This window comes from Echinops telfairi, unplaced genomic scaffold, assembly GCF_000313985.2.
Source record: "Echinops telfairi isolate 266 unplaced genomic scaffold, ASM31398v2 ScPeMD7_7436;HRSCAF=8474, whole genome shotgun sequence".
In the NCBI taxonomy this organism is placed as follows: domain Eukaryota; kingdom Metazoa; phylum Chordata; class Mammalia; order Afrosoricida; family Tenrecidae; genus Echinops; species Echinops telfairi.
Window position 1 is genome coordinate 3756597 of NW_022111336.1, and position 21311 is coordinate 3777907.

The 21311-nt window shown below is 40.0% G+C and overlaps 1 protein-coding gene across 4 annotated transcripts in view; it reads right to left on the bottom strand.

The window, feature by feature from the left end:
* DMD (dystrophin) overlaps window positions 1-21311 on the bottom strand; it is a 2430848-nt gene that overhangs the window by 387379 nt on the left and 2022158 nt on the right. For all 4 annotated transcript variants that reach the window (XM_045298663.1, XM_045298661.1, XM_045298660.1 and 1 more), the window contains 2 exons: window positions 20233-20353; window positions 19340-19608 (listed from right to left, as the gene is read on the bottom strand). In XM_045298663.1, the coding sequence (XP_045154598.1) occupies window positions 19340-19608; window positions 20233-20353 (390 nt within the window). The remainder of the gene's footprint in view (window positions 1-19339; window positions 19609-20232; window positions 20354-21311) is intronic.

Below are 21311 nucleotides of genomic sequence, written 5' to 3' on the forward strand. Positions count from 1 at the left end.
AATTACTAATACTTCAGGCCAATCGCTTCTCTCAAATTGCTTCATAAATGCAGTTTCCTACAGAAAGCTGATAACATGGTCCCAAATAAAAGAGGAGGAATCTACCCATTTTCTTTTATATCTTGATTCTTTACATCTATTACTCGATGTCTCTTATGGTGGAGAGTGTGCTAATTACTGAAGGAGTTCAACTGAGGAGTTTAGCAATCCAATTCTTGGTACCAACCAGCGCCCCACCCCCTGTCGGAAAATGGAGCAAATTCAAAAAGAAGAGGAGGGGAAAGAGCAGTCTTTTTAGAGGAAGTATATTCTGCTGGTGGGCATATAATTAGGTATAGATTTACAGGGGGCATTGTAGGAAGACTGAATAAAAACCTTCAAACCCAGTTAGCATGTAGTATAGCAAGAATGAAACACACAACTTTTACCTAGCTCTTAAATGCTTCCCCACGCCCCCTACTATCATGATCCCAATTCTACTTTACAAATCCAGCTAGACCAGAGGATGTACACTGGTACAGATAGGAACTGGAAACACAGTGAATCCAGAACAAATGATCTCTTTAGGACCAGTGGTAAGAGTGGCGATACTGGGAGGGTGGAGGGAATGTAGGGTAGAAAGGGGGGATTGATTATAAGGATCTACATATAACCTCCTTTCTGGGGAACAGACAACAGAAAATTTGGTGAAGGGAGACATCGGACAGTGTAAGTCATGACAAAATAATAATAATTTATAAATCATCAAGGGTTCATGAGGGAGCGGGGGGTGGTGGGGTGGTGGTGGATGAGGAGCTAATACCAAGGGCTTAAGTGGAGAGCAAATATTTTGAGAATGATGAGGGCAATGAATGTACAAACGTGCTTGACACAATTGATATATGTGTGGATTGTGATAAGAGTTGAATGAGCCCCCAATAAAATGAATTTTTTAAAAAAGAAATAAAAGAAGATCTAAATAAATGGAAATAAAAAATAAAAGGTTACATGTCAGGGTCACCAGGTAGAGTAATATAAGCTGTGGCCTGCCCGAGACGGTAAAGAGGGCTGAAACCCAACCTGGGCTCCATCACTTAACCAGTGAACCATGAAAGGCAGAGATATCTTTTTCTACTTTGACCAAAGTGGTTCCTTGCCAGATTTGGGGATATGCATGATGGAGTAGGAATTGTGAATGATTTCTCTCTTATTTTCCTTCTCCCTTGCTTTCGAAAGTAACTTCAATAATGTTATATTAGCATAGAACAAAGTTCATCAACAAATAGTTTCTACATGTTTGTCTTGGGTAGAAAGAGAGTAAGTTTGTGGATATATCAAGGCTGCTGTGAGCATTAAAGGGATGGGTGGGCCTATCTTCCTTTCTTTTACTCTACTTCAGACTTTGATAATACCAGTATTTCAACTTAAGCATTGTGCCAGGTAACACTGGGAATTCAAAGGAACACAAGGCCCTATTGACTAGTACAGGAAGACCCTGAAAAACAATGCGTAAGAAGTTCATCCATGAAAGAGCAGCAAACAAAATTCCATTCTTTTCAAGTTGACGTCTGACATCTCCCAACGGGACCTGCTTCTCCTTCCTACTCTATCATGTAGCTTCATAAGGTCTTCTTGAACTGGACATTGATAAAGGAAGAGGAAGCTTGAGGGAGAAGAATATTTCTTCAGAGCATGAACGCAAGGTAAGAAGTAGCAGGAAAGCTTAAGGTGTGTTTAAAATAAAAACTAAAACCAAAGAAACAAAACCAGTTGTCCTCAGGGTGAATCTGACTAACGATGACCCCATGCTTTTCAGTGTAGAACTGCATTCTCTCTATAGAGGTTTTGATGACCTTTCGCTTAGCAGCTGACCAATTAAAGTTTGTGCTACTCAGGTGTGTTTGGAGAAGAGCAAATGATCTTAAGACATTGAAGTATGAAGTGTAGGGTAGTGATGGAAGATAGACCTTGGGAGATTTCTCTGGGAATTTGAAGGGGCGTGAATAAGCTGGCCTTTACAATGTGGATAATGAGGGGTTTTGCAAAGGGTGACGGCATATCTTAGCAACTCTACCTTATTTGTAACCACTACGTACTCAACACCTGTTTGTCAGTTTGTCATCCTGCGGTGGCTTGCATGTTGCTATGATCCAGTACTTCAAATACCAGCCAGGCCTTCCATGAAGACCTGTTTCCGCAGGGCATCTAGACTAAGGCAGATTAGGAAAGATGGCATAGTGATCTACTTCTACAGAAACTTGATATTGAGTTCCAAAATTAAAATTTAACCAACCAAACTTCATGTATCACAATAGGCTATTTCCAATATAGTGTTAGAAGATGAGAACCCTAGCTTGGAAGGCATTCCACAATAACCACAGCAATGGTATGGCAAGTGCAGGACTGGACAACACTGTGTTCTGTTAATCACATGCTCCGCATGAGTTGGAGTTGACTTGATTGCAACTAACAACCTGCCCAACACATATGTAAGGACGACCAAAGAAGAATCTGTGACTTTGAGCCAGGATATGGATGAAGAACATTGAGTATACCATCGATCATCAGAAGAATGAACGAATATGTCTTGAAAAAGTACTGCCAGAATGCTCCTTAGAAGTGAGGCTGGTGAGACACCATTTACTTTGAACATGTGACCTGGAGGAATCATTCCCAAAGAAAGCCACCATGCTTCATAAAGTCAATGAAAAAGAAGAAGTCGATGAAGGAGATGATTGTCTGCAACAATGGTCTCAAACATAGCCATGAGTGTGAAACATAGCCATGCAGGAGCAGAAAACCTTTCATCCGATTGTACGTAAGGCCACGATGAGTCAGCAGCCCCTCTACAGCACCTAACAGCAACACCGATGCCTTTTGAGATGAGGCTCTCAGGACACAGCAACTTTCAGTGGACTTCAGCATTTGACAGAGATACAAAAGTTAGCAGGTTTCAGGTTTAATGTAATAAGTGCTATGAGAGACTTGTGCCACTGGGTTTGGAAAGTTCAGGGAAGGATGCTGTGGCAGAACAGGAGAGACCACCTGAATGACATGTTCACCCAGAAAAGACCAAATAGCTCAGTGTAGGCTGTGGTAACGGTGGAAAGGAGGGCAGAATGACAATGAGTACTTGTAGCTCCAGGAAGAATGGCCTGAAATAGAATGGTGGCTCACGTAAATTATCTAAGTGTCTTGTGTCGCTGAAAGAGAGCACTTTCACCTGTGCTTTTGGGGGTGTGTTTATTTGTTCATTCAGTCAAAATTATCTATTGAGTGCCTGTCAAACGCTGGAGTGTGTTCTAGGCTGTGGGGATATGGTGGTGCACAACACAGACAAATCCATGTGCTCATTCAGCTTAACTAATACATACTGTAATTATACAGCCTTATAAAGAAATAGACCAGAATGTATCCACAGCTATATAATGCTACATTTTTGTCTAAGAGCAGGAAAGACAAAGTATGCTATTGTATGTAGCCGTTCCTAAGGGATTCTCTTTTTCCCCCTGAAAACATATTAAGCTTCTTCTGCCAGGTATCACTCATGGCCATGGAGTCCATGCCGACTCCCTGCGACCCTAAAGGACAGAGTGCAGCTGCCCTGGTGGGTTTCTGAGACTGTTAACCATGGGACTAGGAAGCCTCATCTTTGTCCCAAGGAGAAGATTTTGGTTTTGAACTGCTGGACATGTGTGAATTTAGCAGCCCAACATATAACCCACTAAGCTCCCAATGATGAACAAAGCAACCTAGGGTTGTGAATTACCTATGGAATAGATTACATCCTGTTTCCTATCTAATGACCACATTTATTTAATTTTCCTTATATGGGCAGGCACTCACCACTGAAACAAACTAAAGATGTGCAGATTTGATTTTCTATTCACTATGTTGTTATCAACTCAGAAATGCAAAATCAGAGATTAATGAACGATGAATATAAATTTTGTAAGAGCAGAGATGTTTACAAATAATAAAATGGAAGAGGGCTGACTAGGCTGAAAAGGTCCCTGCACTATTCCCTTTTTCTTAGAAGTTACTGTAGCTTCCGAGTTTAAAGGATATTGTCAGTCGTCCCAAGTAAGAGCTCTAGTGATGCAGCAGTTAAAGCAGTAAGCTGCTGACCAAAGGTCAGTAGTTCAAACCCATCAGCTGGTCCATGGGGAAAAGATGCAACAGTCTGCTTCTTTAAAGATCACAGCATTGGAAACCCTGTGGGCGGATCTACTCTGTCCTGCCAGGTTGCTATGCATCAGAATTGACTCTCCAGCAATGGGATTTCGGTGCACTGTTTTACAAATGTCTCACTGTCTTAAAAGTGAGAGAAAAAACAAGCTATCTCATTACTTGAAGTCAAGCGAATAGAACACAAGATGATTTTCCATCATTAAGATCCATACAGTCCCCAAACCACCAATCAAACTCACCGTCATTGAATTGATGCTGACTCACAGCAAACCTCTAGGACTGGCTACAACTGCCCCTGCGAGGTCCTGAGACTGTAACTCTTTAAGGGACTAGAAAGCGCCACCCTTCTTCCCGTGGACTGGCTGGTGGCTTTGAACTGCTGACCTTGCAGTTAGCAGCCCAGAGCATAACCACTATGCCACCAGGGCTCCTATTCAAGATCTGTATGACAGAATGCTTAAAAAAAATTAGATTTGCACTTTACTTCATCATATACTGAAGCTGCAAAAACATTTTTATGTAGTCATTTCATAGCAATAATGATCCTCCAGATATATTGTTATTGTTAGCTGCTGTCCTATCAGCCCCTGACTCACAGTGACTCATGCACAAGAGAAGGAACTACCTGGTCCTGTGCTATTCCTATGGTTGGGTGTGGAGTGAACTACTGTGGCCCATGGGGCTCTCATTGACTAATCTTTGTAAGTAGTTGACCAGGCCTTTATTCCTCGCCCAGTTTAATTTGGAAACACTACTGAAACCTATCCAGCATCACAGCAGATACAGGCTGTGCATGAGGTGCACTGACTGGGAATCAAATGTGAGTCTCCCTTCTGGAAGGTGAGACTTTTACCAACGAGTCAGCATTGCCCTGCTTTAAAGATACACCGGTGGTTGTTATTTTTGCCTCTGTGTAGTTTTGTATGTGTAAGAAAGAGCTAATTTCTAGAGTGAAGTGTCTACTCAGTTTTTCATGCTTCTCACATTCTATTGAAAACTTTTTCTTTCAGACTATTACTCCAATTTTATGATTATATCTTAAGGTAGATTGAAATTCATATATTGTTATAGTCTATTATGATAGTTGTTATCACGGTAATGTCCAGTTAAGTACATACAGATGAATAAATTACTACCTACACAAATATGTTTTAGTGCCAAGCTCTGATCAATGCACCCAAATGTTATCTCCAGAGAAACAAAATAAAAATACAATTCAGTCATTTGACAAAATCTATTTTCAAAAAAATAGTGACTGGTATTCAACTAACAAATGTCATTCTTAAATAATAATAATAGTTTTAGTTTTCCTTTTACAAAAATGCATGACTCATTATTCTCAAAACCTGTGAGAATGATGGTGTATTGATTATCTAATGTAGAATACGGTTTCAGCGAGCAGTTTTTTTTAACATCTTTTCACTGAGAACTCAAGACTTTTTGAAAGTCAAAGTGGGTCAGATTTCATTAAGAACCATCTTGCATACGACACTCAGCCAACCCCAAGGCAATTTTAATACGAGACAACCTTGAAACCTTCTTCCTTCAACCTTTTCAACAAAATGTCAGGGTGGTTCCAAAGGCAATATTTTATTCACTATGTAAGCCAAAGGATCAATAGAATTTATGCTCATTTGTTTAGCTTATATTTCTTTTAACCTTATACCTTACTGGATGCACAAAAGTCACCATTATATTGGGTAATGCTTATGGAAATTCTAGTATCAGGGTTGGTAGATATGAAACAATGAAGTATTCTCTTGGTCTAGCACTGTCCCTGCGACATAAATGTGGGGGCCCATAATCAGTTGGCAACTAGTGGGTGAAGTAAGTGACATGTTGCATGTAGCCTACTAGTCCTGGGGACAGACAATGAACTTAAACCATGGGCCAACTGAATGTGTATAATTTCCTAAGACCTAAGGGTGATCAGGTCCACAGCAATTACAAACTGCAAATTGGGTCCATACACTTTAAGTGTAGAAAACAAAATAATAAAAGGAAACCTAACATTGATATGTCACTGGTTCTAGAAACAAAACCAAACACCATGCTTATGTCCCTATTCATTTGAGTTCATATTCATTCACCAAACATTGGCTTATATTGCCAGTACATTGACTTGATTCTGTTAAATGAAGTGGTTATACCATATATATTGAACATCATCGTAAAAGAATTTGAGCACTTAATAGGGAAAAAGGAACTCACTGTTTTTATAAAAATGTAGAAGCTCACAGAACAAGAGTTCTAAAGAAACAGTATCTTGTGAAATGGTACTGACAAGCTCTTAGCTTTAGAAAGAAAAATAATCACCATACAATCAATTCCTTAAAAGAAAATGTAAATCTACCTTAGTGATAGGTTCTTCAGCCTCATTTGGGCTAAGGACGCTTGACATTCAGGACAGAACACACAATGATAACTTAATAAATATTGGCGTTTACAAACAAAAAGCATAATAATGATATGTAAGCCAATTTTCAGAACCATTGAAAATCAATGTGTCCTTACTCTGCCTAATTCAGTTAACTCAATCATTTAATGAACACTGGATTTGAATGGGCTTGAACATAGCCATTTCAATCTTACATAGAATACCAACCAAATTAATTTTCAGAAAAAATTTCTTTTGTCCCCCCAAGTTACAGAGAACTTCCTTTTTAAGATTTCTTGTTTAATTTTAAAGCCCATTTGAAGACAGTTGTTCCTCTCATAATTCTCTTGCATATACCACTGCCTTACACCACAACCGTGAATGTTGTCGTAGTTATTTAAGATATTGATTTTACTCTACCTTTTGGAACCATCCCTGTTTCTCAACTCCTTCAGATAAGGCTATCTCCTCTTTTCTGATTGTTGGTCTCCCAGCCTCCCTCTGAACTCATCTCCACTCCCAGCCACACGTACACACGTTTACTTTCCTGCTCCCAAGTCCTCAACCCAAACACAAGCAAGGGATATTGTGAATTTCTGCCATTAGCTCATTTGACAACAAAACTTCAAAGGGTTTACAAGCGATGTTATAAAATAGAATTCCAAGGTAAGCTATAAGCAATTCATACACAGCAAATCCTCTGCCACTGAGTAGATTTTGACCCACAGTGACCCCATAGGGTGGAATAGAACTGCTCCCTAGGCTTTCCAAGTGTGTGCATCGTTGCAGGAGTAGAACACCTCACCTTTCTCCAAGGAGGGGACTTTTTGGTTAGCAGGCAATTACGCCACCAGGGCTTCTTTCATGTACAGCAAAAAGGAAATCAAATTTACTGCCATCAGGTCAGTGCTGACTCAGCGGCCCCACTGTGTGTTTCTGAGACTGTAACCGTTGACAGGAGTAGAAAACCCCATCTTTCTCCCTAGGAGCTGCTGGTGGTTTCGTACTCCTAACCACAAGGATTGCAGGCCAATAGGTCTTTAATTAAAAAGAGTTGAGTTCACTGATGTTCATTGCAGCATTTCCACGATAGCTAAAGGATGGAAGCAGCTTAAATGTCCATCAACAAATGAATTGATCCATAAATGAAAGTTGGTTCATATATCCAATGAAATTTTGTTCAGCCATAAAGGCATGGAATATGGATACAAGCTACAGTGTGAATGAACCTTGAAAACATATATACGGAGTGAATTGTATGTCACAAAGGGACAATTATTGTATCATCCTACATACCTGGAATAGCTTGGGGAGGTAAATTCATAGAGACTAAAGTTTATTTGTAATTAGCAGGGTGTCTTAGTGTGAGCCAGAATGCTTCCATGGCAACCACAAACAACCACCAGGGGAGGGTGGAAGGGAGGGGGAAAGAGGGCCTTGCCTCTAGGGGACTCTGAGCTTCTGTTATGGATGATGGAAAATTATAAACAGATAATGGTAATGGTAAAACAACATGATCTACATAACTAATGTCGCTGATGTGTACCGGTAAAGAATGCACAGAGCGCAAACACTTCATGACATGTGTATGTACCACAAGGAAAACTAATAGAAGCAAAATAAGTAAAGGGTTGAAGGGCCTCACCTATTCTGAATGTCCTGGTTTTCAGAAATTCTGTAAAGCACTTTTTTATATTGAGAATGTTTGGCCAACAATTACGAGGAGAGTAAAAAAAACATCATTGTTGTTGTTGGTAAAGGTGATAATACACAAAGCGAAAAATTTTGTGACAAAATAATTTTCAAGTGCTAGTAAGGGGAAGGCGGGTTAAGCTCTAGGTCATCTGAAGCATTCCCAAAATTATATCCATGCCATTAAAATAATAAGGAAAAATGGAATTAAATAACTATGTATGCCTCCCATGAGAGAGACTCGGAGAAGAGGCCATTATTCATTTCAAGTTTCCAGAATAAAACTCTGCTCACTACCTAAACTATCAGTCATGCTAACAGTAGGGCCTGGTCTCCATTCCCTTTGAAAGTAAATTCTTTGGATGTTGATAAATATGTAGTAAATGTTATATTACTTGAGATTGACGAGCTACTAACCTTGCACAAAAACGTGTGCTTATATACATATTCAAGGTGTCCCAGCAGCATCACCATCGCCTCGAAACTTGTCAGGAATGCAGATTCTCAGGCCCAGCCCTGATCTACTGAGTCACAAACTCTGGAGGTGGGCCTTCCTTGTCACAAACCCTCCAGGGGATTCTCCTACTAGTTTCTGAGAACTGAAGCCACAGAAACGTACTGACCTTCTCAAGGATACGATCTGGAGAACTCGAACCTCCACATTCAAACATCAATCCAGACTCTTAAAGATTCTATCGTTGTAACACCAAAGCCCTTACGCCAAACTATTTTCTCACTCATAATTATCATGCTCTTAAACCCTTTTGTTGTCACTTCTTTTTCATGACCAGTTCCAGGAGGTGGCTTGAAGGTGGGCTGGGGTCTGGGAGAGGTTGAAAGTGGCTTTTTTTTTTTAAAGAAAGAAATACAAGTTCTGTCATCTCTAAAAAACTATTTCACCTGCATGATCAAAATACCTTTTCAAACGTCCTGTTGAGGTATGGCGGCTGAGTAAGTTCTTAGGTTCACTTCTTGTCAGGGACACTATTGGGGCTCTACCAGGGCCCGTTACCTGGCCTGGACATCCATTCCCCAGCTGAGATGATTGTGGGCTGCTATGCTCTCTCACAGCTACTTCTCTTCTCCACAGAGGTCGCATCTGGAGAAGGGAGCCTTCCTGTCCCAGGAATTCACTCATGCCCGAGGGGCACACCACAGCCAGTGATGTGCTAGAGCACAGCTGGAGAGACAATTGGGAAGCTCTTACTCATTCCACATTCAGGGACATCAAATGCAACAGCTTGAAATTATCAATGGTGGAGGAGTCACCCGAGGAAAACTGGGTGATGCTGCGGATAAGGGTTTCCTCAACTGCAGAGCCGATTGACAAATATTTAACAGCACATTGCTGGGCATGGTCAAAGACTGGCAAGACACTGCAATAAGAATGGGTCCTGCTGTGTGGCAGCTTATGTTCCAGAGCCTTCTTCTTATGCATCAGGAGACAAGAGGAGATGGAGATCACATACTCTTTGGGCTCTTCTAACTCGTTTTCAGACTATTGTGGAGAGTTGACCCTCTTCAAACCATGTGCACCCGGACTCCTATTGCAGGCTGTTTCACGGGAAACTGACTAAAAACACCAGTTAGATTGTTAGTTAAGTAACTGCTTGATAAAAGTCTCAGGAAACATGCATTCAACATTTCCAAGAGCTACTAGTCCTGGGCCCTTGTGGTGGCACACACCACAGGGAACTTGGTGCAAAAGATGTGTCAGGGGTGGGCTTTACAAAGCTCATGGGAAAATTCCATCATCTTTCATTCCGATTCCCCCATGAGCTTGCTGATGACCCCTTTGACATTGAATATAGAAGGGCCCCATCTTTGTGCCTGGGTAAATGTGTATGTGTCCATCAAAGAAAGACGCATCTGAAAATCATTCTTCTCAAGTTATTCCTTTGGAGTCATAGGTGAAGAGACTGGAGGATTCGGTTTGCTCTTGATTGGCGAGGAAAAACCTGTTTCCTATTGCAGTGATCATCAGTTACCATTGAGATGGCATGACTCATGGAGACCTTCCATGTAACAGACGGAATCATTGCCCCAACTAACCTCATGCTCACTGGGAAGCTGGGGGTCACCGTTGCAGCCACTGTGCCAGTCATATCCAGGAGGCTTTCAGAGTAAGACACCACAATTCCATTAGGAAGGGTTTCACAAAAGTGAAAAAGGAACATCAAGGAAATGCCATGCTCATGAGCAAAGGGGTGGAGTGGACTGGGGTGGGATGCGGTGGGGTGGAGAAGGCGACCTGGGGTTTTGCCTCTCCAGAGCTTGGGAGGCCTGAGGAGGAAATCTTTGAGAAGGATTACTTCTGGAAAAACTATTTTTTTATAGAAAAACCTACAGTAGCTTTAAAATATAAAGAAAACAATCAACTTTGGTATGAACAAAAAATCTTATCAGGAAAAAAGATGATCTTAGGCTTCACTAAAATGAGGAGGTTATTAGTATGACAAGCAAACCTGGTCCCCAAATACCTAGAAAACTGGCGCTTACTTTAGTTAATGTAAGGTCGTGTAAGGTATAGTCTTGGCATCAATATTAATTGCAGAATTTTGAAAATTGCGATTGCTAAGCATGACAGGAACATGGTAGGCACCCACTCCTTGGGTTACTTGTGCTGAAGCCATTCTTTGCTTTGCTTGCGGTAGGAGACTAATATAATTGTGACTTGTTAAAACTTCAGTTCATACCAAAAGAGAATCAAAAATTTATAGGCTACACACTGTCATTTTCTAAGGAAATGTGGAATTTCGGTTAAATACATAACTCATATTTTACAGCCTCTTCTAGTTAATGTAGTGCATGCATGCATACATACACACCGGCAAATAAAAATGCTTGCTCCCTTAACTGGGTGCTAAATAATAGTAGTCCCAGGAAAACTAAGATGCCATTAATACAACAGATGAAGCAGATTAAACACTGACACTCCAAAATGAGATCAGACCTCTCTGGGTATAGGTTTCAACCATATCATATATGAATGAATGAATGCGTTCTGAGATCTGTTAATGCTGATATTATATTACTGAAGTTTATGTTGCAAACAGTCTTTTATTACCTTAGACTCTAGAGGGAAAGTGTTTATAATTATTACTAGCAACGAACACAGCTTCTGTACTAAATCCTCAGTAAATAAGATTGGCATATTAAAGGATCAGTTTTTGATACAGTTGTTTTTAAATAGTAGAATAGATAATATACTTTAGAGAAATGTTTATTATAAAATTAAACACTTCTTGAGTAGAATAATGCCAGATGAACTCATTCGTTGAACATTTTGATTATCCATGTTCTCCTAAATGTGCCATGACCGGAAGAGAAGCTGAATAACTCCAATTTAATACAATAACAATGGTAACGAATTCTCATTCCTTCTTTTATCGCTGTGCATAAAAGGAACACAAAGAAGTCCACACGAAAACAAGGTGAATAATAGAAAGAACATATTTCATTTCCAACTGTTGTAAAGCCTCTTCGGATCTTTAAGCAAAGTTCACCCGGTGATTATCTTATTTATAAAAAGGAAATGCATAAAGGTGTTTCTTTTATTAAATAGATGTCCAATTTCTCTGAAAGTGGAAGGCATCTTGAAACAGTGCAAAGATAGTGTGTTGAATGTCATCAACGCATTTCCTCCCACCCACTGTTTTAAATCGTTTGCTGGGTTCCAATGTATACTACACTTACATAAGTTGTTTATGAAGATCCAAATTAATAGTCTTTGCAATTGTTTTTGTTGGAAGTTGGAGAGCTGACAAATGAATTAGTAGAAAATAGCAATTCTACATGAATTAGCTTTTAAGTCTCCCTAAGAGGCTGATGCAGAACTTAAAAGAGACTTATTAGGAGAAGTAGGACAACTTAATTCAGATTGATTATAGACTTGGGTGAAGACAGCTGGGGTTCAAATGAAACTGAAAAAGAACTTATATGCACTTCAAAGTATGCTAAGCAGATGTCTGAAACAATTACTCTGCTCTGCCTTTTCAGAAGTTTCAAAGGCAGGATGGGAATAGCATGGGAAACGAAGGTTCTATTTGCCTAAGTTGAGGCACAGACTTTTAAAGCACACAAAGTGCCATCTAAAAATCAGATGCTTTGGGTAAGGAAAGTGATTCGACATTGCTGTCCTAAGTAATTTTCTTGGAGCTTGACACACAAAGCAAGAAATGAGAGAGAATCTATGGGAACTATGCACGAAGCTTTCCTGGCAACACTAACTTACAATGAATTTTACAGGGAACAAATAATTCGGTCAGGATTTCTATGATGATGAATTCTTCTTTAGCATCTCTGCTCTGTTCAAGCTAACAATGAACATTCTATTTAAAATCAAATAAGTAATGCCATACTTTTAAAGTATATAGGAAGGCTTTAATATGCCTTTTTACTGATGTCTACTCAGATATTGCAAGCCAAATACTATGCTTTTATCCATTGCAATTGCATCCTTTGAAAAGGAGATAAACCCTAGCTATTCCATATTTAACCCAGATCTTAAAAATGATTACATCTTTTTTGGTTGATCTTGATCAAAGACTCACTCAATATATACAGCATTTCTATTAAAAACAACCATAACAAAAAACCCAAGACAGCAACTCATTTGCTAGTTACAATAATTTACAAATGATTAACAAGTTTCCTTTTCCAGCTCTGGGTAGTGTACCTAATACCTTGTGAAGCTATCATTCCTATATTCAGACCTTGTACATTTTGAATCATTCTTGGGGCTGGCCCTGCTTATATAATGTTTCTGTCTACCAATGCATCCCCTAATACTTTATAAGAAAGGCCTATCAAAGAACAAAAAATCATATCGTTGTGTGCCCACCTTCCCAATATGATCGCTGGAGACAAATGTGTGCATAAGCAAATGTGGCGAAGAAAGCTGATGGTGCCCGGCTATCAAAAGATATACTGTCTGGGGTCTTAAAGGCTTGAAGGTAAACAAGCAGGCATTTAGCTCAGAAGCAACAAAGCCCACATGGAAGAAGCACACCAACCTGCATGATAACAAGGTGCAGAAGGGATCAGTTATCAGGCATCAAAGGACAAAAAATCATATCATTGTGTGCTCACCTCCATGATATGATCGCTGAAGACAAATGGGTGCATAAGCAAATGTGGCGAAGAAAGCTGATGGTGCCCGGCTATCAAAAGATATAGCGTCTGGGGTCCTAAAGGCTTGAAGGTAAACAAAAGGCCATCTAACTCTGGAGCAACAAAGCCCACATGGAAGAAGCACACCAGCCTGTGCGATCACGAGGTGTCGAAGGGATCAGGTATCAGGCATCATCAGAACAAAAAATCATGTCATTGTGAATTAGGGGGGAATGCGGAATGGAGACCCAAAGCCCATTTGTAGGCCACTGGACATCCCTTTACAGAAGGGTCTCGGGGAGGAGACGAGACAGTCAGGGTGTGATGTAGCAATGATGAAAAATACAACTTTCCTTTAGTTCTTAAATGCTTCCTCTCCCCCCCCTCCCCAACTATCATGACACGAATCCTACCTTGCAAGTCTAGCTAGACCAGAGGATGTACACTGGTACAGATAGGAACCTGAAACACAGGGAATCCAGAGCGGATGATCCCTTCAGGACCAGTGGTGTGAGTGGCGATACTGGAAGGGTGGAGGAAGGGTGGCTTGGAAAGGGGGAACTGATTACAAGGATCTACATGTGACCTCCTCCCTGTGGGACGGACAGTAGAAAAGTGGGTGAAGGTAGATGTCAGACAGGGCAAAATATGACAAAATAATAATTTATAAATCATCAAGGGTTCATGAAGGAAGGGGGGAGTGGGGAGGGAGGGGGAAAATGAGGAGGTGATATCAAGGGCTTAAGTAGAAAGCAAATGTTTTGGGAATGATGAGGGAAGCAAATGTACAAATGTGCTTGACACAATGGATGGATGTATGGATTGTGATAAGAGTTGTATGAGCCCCCAATAGAATGATTTTATAAAAAGAAAGGCCTATCAACTTTTTAATGAAATTCAGATATAATACATGAGATTGGATCATATAAATGACAAATGCAAGTAACAAACAATTAGTAAAATAAATGAAAATAAACCCTTAGAAGACACGAAGAGGAGGAGAACAGAAGGGAAGATGGAGTTGCATAAACATGGCAGGGAGCTTTCTTCTTGCCAAAGTTCAGATGAAATTCTAATGCATTACATCACATTTCAATGATCTGTCAAGAGGAAACATGCTTGGTTTTCTCAAAGTCAAATTCTGAGATAGTATTTCTTAGACAAATTTATGAAAGAAACCAAGACACAGAGACTCAGAATGGTGGACATGTGGGATGAATTTGTGATATATATATATATTCAATGTGAAAGCTGAACATAAATAAGTAAAGATGGCATGGTGCTTTCATTATAATCTCTGATCCACTATAAATAAAATCAAATTCATCTTAATTAGCCTTCTGAAAAGATTTGCTTCAAATATTTCATTGTGGAACTTTACAGAAAAGCTCACAACACAACACATGCCTGCCTTTTATTTTGCAGTGACAATTGTCAATTAATCCGATAAGAACAAAATGCTTAACTACATAAAACCAACCAGATCAAATTCACTGCCAGCAAGTCAATGCTGACTCACAGTGAACCTTTTACAAGACAGAGAAAGAGTGTCCCTTTGGGGTCCCAAAACAGTAACTGTTTACAGGAATAGGAAGACCCAGCTTTCTCCAGAGGAGCCTCTCGGGGTTTTGACCTACCGATCTTGCAATTAGCAGCCTAACACACAACCACTACACCACACTACCTGACTACATGTCTCATGAATTTGACTATTCCAAGGTGGTAGCCTGGGAGAGTTTAATAATGGTGCACGCGCGCACTCACACACACGCACACAACTATGTTTAAGTTCAACAGGTAAACTAGAGGCAGTAAACATTACTGGCTGAAGCATACATTTGTATTTTCTGTGTAAACAAGCTATAGTAGATGGACAACAACCACCCTCTGAGCCCCTTCTCATATCAGGAATATTCTTAGAAACAAAATCATCATATGTAGACTTTAGTTTCAAACATCATTTTTAAATGACTTGATTAAAGACTGACATCCAATGTAGTGTATCTAATGATTTAAGGGGTTGAGCTTAATTCTCATTACTACAAAGACAGTGGAATATTTTTACAAAGAACTATTTGTACTACTTCCAGTACAGTAAGAAATCACGGTTCTGTCTTTGAAAGATTTAGTAAACAATATAAATCACGAAGTTTAAAAGTCAAAAGGCATTATAAAAATTATAATATTATCCTCTCACTTTTTCTTATGAAAGTTCTATTTGGAAGGCTGGGATTTTCCTAGTGAGAAAATTAGTCACTAGGAAAATTCTGTTTCTTCCTCATGATTTCCTAGCATTACACCAACCTAAAGACTAGGATTTGCTGTTGTTCTGTGCTGGGTAATCGATTCTGACTCAAGGGATGACCATATAGAATAGATTTATACCGTACGATTTCCTCATTTGAAATACATAAGGGAGGTGATGATTAGGTCATTTCTCCTGTGAAGCTGCTGGTAGGTTTGAAGGACCGACCCTCTGTTAGCAACCCTGTGCTTAAATTAAACAATCAACCATGAGCATTCCTTTGCAGATAATTTACTACCAATAATACTACTTTCATGGAGTTCTGGGACTTCGCTGTTATGGTGTTTCCATTCTTAAAGTCTGAAAGTCGCACCTGCTAATGAAATGATATGAGGTGAAAAACCCTACAGACACACATATCCCACAGTCAGTTGCAGAAGAATTTCTTTAGCAAAATAAGATCAGTATGGCGGGATAGTCTTACAGAGTCACTAGTGGGGATAAACATGAACTAAGACAGGTATAAAGATGGCTTTTCTGGCTCACCATCTTGCTCCCCGCTTGAAGTTTCTTACAACACAGAATCTCGGAGGCCTTAAAATGCAGTAGAAAAGTGTCAACAGTAGTTTCAGGTAGTTTTAGTTCATCAAATTCACTCCTTGCAAACTACTAAACTCCAAGCTCAAGTTTCAGAATTTCAACCCTAGCGTCAGATGCCATGGGGGAAAAGAATTTTATTATATTTCCATCACAAAAACTGAAGAGGAACTTCTCAAGAGAAATTCACACACACACACACACACACACACACACACACACACAAATTCATGTAATCTACAATGAAATATGGATAAATTCCTTATAAATTTCTAGCTCAGAAAGAAAAATAATTGCATTTATTACAACCAGGACACAACCATTCAGGTATGTACTATAACCTTAAGTGCATCTGTTGGAGGGAGAAACGTTGACTTATTATGCTCTTTTTAAAAAGCAATATCTCATGTTTTGCTGTTATTGGAATTGGAATGAGGACTTAACTAATTAACGTATGGGAAATGGAGGTGGTCCTCGAAGCAAGCAGATATGAGAGGACTGGGAAAACTGTACAAAGAGTTGGGGAGTCGCCAGCCACTAATTGAGTTGCTTCATTTTTAGTTCTTGAATCACGCTACACCATACAATCTCTATCCATATCCAGTATCCTCCAAATGCCCAGGGATTAGAGAGCTGGTTGCACAAGTGCCTGCATAGTCTCCCATTTAATTTAATTGATTTCTTATTTAATTTAGATCCGTTGGGACATTTCCTTAAGTATAGTTCTCAATTTTTGAGAAGCCTTAAAAAATAGTTGTATACGAGATGGAATTGACTCCATGTTGAGCATTATAAACACAAGGCAATACACAATACATCTCAAAATATTATTTTCAGGTAGAAGTAGACAGACATTAACTCACTGCTTTCAATGGTGAATGAGGGTCAGGGGTGGGGGTGTCCTAGAGTATTGGGTGGAAGAGATTTTAGAAGTGATAGAGTCAATGCTATATCATTTAAAAAAACCTGACTTACTATTTTCATAAAAAGTGATTCATTGTAACATTAGGCCAAGTTTCATGAGGGCAAAGACCAAGTTATTTGACCTGTAAATACATATCATTGTTTGTTGCTGTGGTTTAACTGCCACTAAATTGGTTCCTGAATAGCAGTGACTCCATACACAATGGCAGAAAATGCTGCCAGGTCTATGTCATCCCCATGATTGATTGTGGATAGGTTTGCTTTATGTTCAATTTTTGGAAGTAGAGTGCCAAGCTTTCCTTCCTACTCCATCTTAGTTTGGAAGCCCCACTGAAACCTGGTCAGCCTCATAGCCACACAGGAGCCTCTAGTGAAAGACTGGTCATGGGTGCACACGGGGTGCTTTTGCAGGGAATTGAACCTGTCTTCCTCATGAATTGTTGAATGTATGAAGGAACATTTTTAGGAGTGTTTTTAGATGATGCTGGCCCTGTGGTAGAACCTGAGACTTCAAATAGCATAATTTTTGTTCTTAGGACTCTCACTTTCTCTATGAGAAAAGGAATACACAAACGGCTTGCTATAGTATGTGTGAAATTTACGTGTGACATTAGAAACATGTTCCATGAACGTCCCCACCCCCAGCCAGTCCTGGGGCTTTGGGGCTCGGCTCAAGGGGAGACCCTCTGGGACATGGGGGTACAGTGAATGGTGTGACCCTTTGCTGGGCATGCCTACACAGTAGGGGATGCTGGGCCCCTCTAAGGTTTCCCGTATGGGTTCCAATAAATTTCTTCCCTTTTGCTTAAAAAAAAAAAAAAGGAAAAGGAAACATGTTCCGTACATGAACTATAAGAACACCAAATTGAGAGCAATTTCTTTGGCTTTGTGGGGATGGAAGACACTCAGGTGACATTTGGGTGGAGACTTGAGGGCTGGGTTGGAGTTTCCCAGACAGATAAGGCGGGGCTCAACCATCATGAAGGGGCGGGTGGCTGTTTCTGTCAAGTCAGTGCTGTCTTATGGTGACCTCCTGAGAGTGAAAGTAGAGCTGTGCATCACAGGGATTTCAAGGCTAATTTTGAGAAGTAGATCACTGGGGTGGATTTGACCTTCAATCCTTATTGGCTAGCAGTCTTATGCATTTACAGTTTGTACTACCCAGGAGCTGAAGGTTGAGTAGAGGGTTAAGAACTGAGAAACATAGGAGCAAGGAATAAAATAGGGAGAGAGTATTGCCCGGAAATCCAAGAGAGACGAGCATGAAGGTGCTGGTAAACCCACTGAGGGCAGAGTGCAATTAACTAATTTTTTATTTTGAACCTAAGAGGAATTCTGGTGGTTTTGACACTGAGTGGTTACATAAACTGTTTCTGTTTTCATAAATACATTAACCACCTTTGTGTCACAAGAAAACTTAACTTTGCTCTCAGGCAGAGTAGTCCAAATATACTAGCATGTTCTCATTTTTGCACTTCCTTTTAAGGGAAGGGATGCATTAACTGTTTCATTTCACAGTACCCAAGCTTATCCTTGCCAAATAGTTTGTTAACACGAAGGTCAAAAGCTGGACTCCAGCTCTTGATGAAGTATTATATTGTTCCTACTTCCATAGTAAGTAGCACAAAGGATGCATATTGTAAATATACTAAGCTAGTCTGGGTAGATAAATTTTCGATGCCAACTCACAGTGACCCTATAGGACAGTGAAGAACTGCCCCAGTGTGTTTCTGAGGCTATAATTCTTTATGGGAATAGAGAGCCTCGTATTTCTCCAATGGAGTGGCTAGTGATATTGAACTGCTGACCTTGCAGATCACAGCAGAACACATAACAAGAGCTCCTACGTATGATACAGGATACGGGATATAACATATAGAAAGATATAATATGTAATATATTAGATATATAATCAAAGTGTTTCAGTATGAACAGTTCAAATGTATTTCCTAATAGCAAAGTCAACATGATTGTTTTTTATCTTGTGAAAGTTTAAATGCTTTGTTTTCAACCACAGAAGATGGACAGAAGATAATATCTCACCATCTTCTCTTGGGGGAAGTACTACATGCAAGAAGACTGAATTGGGAAAGGATGGGATGATTTCGATTTCTTAAAGTCCCTATCTTTAACTCTGTGGGAAGAAAATGCTGCACTTGAGCACAGATTAGACACTCTTGTGACTTTCTCAAAGGGCCCTGAAGCAAAGCAGTAGAGGGTACCTTGACTTTTTCCAGGTGATCTTGGAGTGAGTCAATGAGGAGATCGCCCACGGGCTGCCAGGACCCTTGGATCAGCTCAGCTTGGTGCAGCTTGCGGTCCAGCTCATCCATTGCCTCTTGAAGTGCCTGCAGTCTTTCGAGGGCCTCATCTATTTTCCTTTGCCAGTCAGCAGAGTGCAGGTTCAATTTTTCCCACTCAGCGTTGACCTCCTCAGCTTGCTTTCGTAGGAGCCGAGTGACATTTTGGGCTCTCTCCTCAGGAGGCAGCTCTGAATTGGCAATATGACAAGGTTTTAGGCCACATTCATTTTTGTTAAAAACTAATAAAACATTGTTACAAAGGTCATACTATAAGCAAGAAAGTACAGTTATAACAAGAGGTTAGTCGACTGATTTATGGCTCTTTGATACTTTGGCATTAATTTTGTTCTCGTGTAGCACAGATAAAGTCTGTCTTGCTGGGTGAATCTGTTCTACCTCATAGCAATGAGATAATCCAAGAGCCGTGTAGGCTGTTGAGTAGAAGCACGTTAGGCTGCACAACCCAAGCTCTCATTTACTCCAGTCTGACACAAGAGTGAAAAACTAGCCTCTCGTCTTGGTGATAGTGGAATTTTTTCTCACACTAAAACTCCTTTTGCTTATTACTTTCTAACTGTTTCAATAACCAATCACTAAGCTTTTTTAATGTTTATTTATGAATGTGCAAACATATCCAGGCCCAGTGGTTTTATGATTCCTTATTCTTTGTCAACATTTATGTTTAATTTGAATTGACTTTATTTAACCTAAAAAATGTGATGGCTAACCAGACCCTGGCAGCCTGAATGAATGGTGCTCTGGCACCACTGAGCCTTCTGTCAATATGCTATTACCGCTCCCCATTCAATTACCTCGGGGCTCCTGGTAGAGTTTCTCTAGTCCTTCCAAAGACTGCTCTGGCAAAAATATCCGTGCAGTCTCAAGAGTACTCATGATTACAGGTTCTTTAGTTTTCAATTCCCTCTTGAAGGCCTGTGAAATGAGATGAAAAGAAACGCTTATTTGGCTTGTGGCATTCTTCTCAAAGTTAATCCTAGGCGCTCAGAATTTGGTTATGAAACTCCCAGGTCAATTTCTATCTCCATTATTTACAAACCGATAATCATAAAGTGATAAAGAAAGCTGTACAAATCTTTCTGTTAATCAGGAAACGACAGTGTTTGTGAAACTCTCCTGAGGAGGAGGGGGTGGTTTTCAATACATGCTAATAACTTTTCGTTTAAGATAAGAGCGTTTTGTGTATATAACCCGACTGCCAAACTTGAACTCTAGGGCGAAAGTTGTACAGTACATTTTGCAAAACCCTAGTCTGGCTCATAACGACTTCAACACACGCAAATGAAGCAATAGCCAGACTGTAATGCCCACTCCCTGCCACAGAGTCATTTTCAACTCATCATGACTGGATGGAAGATTTCTGGGGGCTGTAAATCCTTACAGACACAGGTAGTCTCATCTTTCTCCCCAGGGGCAAGGAATGACTGCTGAGCGTGAACCAAAGACCTTGCAGTTAGCATCCAAATGCTTTGCCAGTGTTCCTTATTAATCAGAAGCATTAAAGGCCATCTAGCAGAATTGTTAGACTGTGTTGATGTATGTACATAATACAATTGGTAATCACCAGAGAGTTCTGTCAAAAGGGTTGACAATGAGGAAAACAGTCTAATAGTAAACTGGAAATACTTGGTACAGTGTTAAGTTGTTTTAATTGTGACTTGGATGAAAATTTACAGAGCAAATGAGTTTCCCATTCAACACTTTCGAAAATTGTGTTTCAGGATATTAGTCGCAGTCCTCTCATTGTAATAGCACTTCCTGGATACATACATCTCTGTTTCCATTGGGAATCACCAGACACTTTAATTCTGGAAACAATTCTCTGTTTCCAACTTTCCTGCCTCTTCCTGCTTTTCAAGTTTTGGGGGGAAGG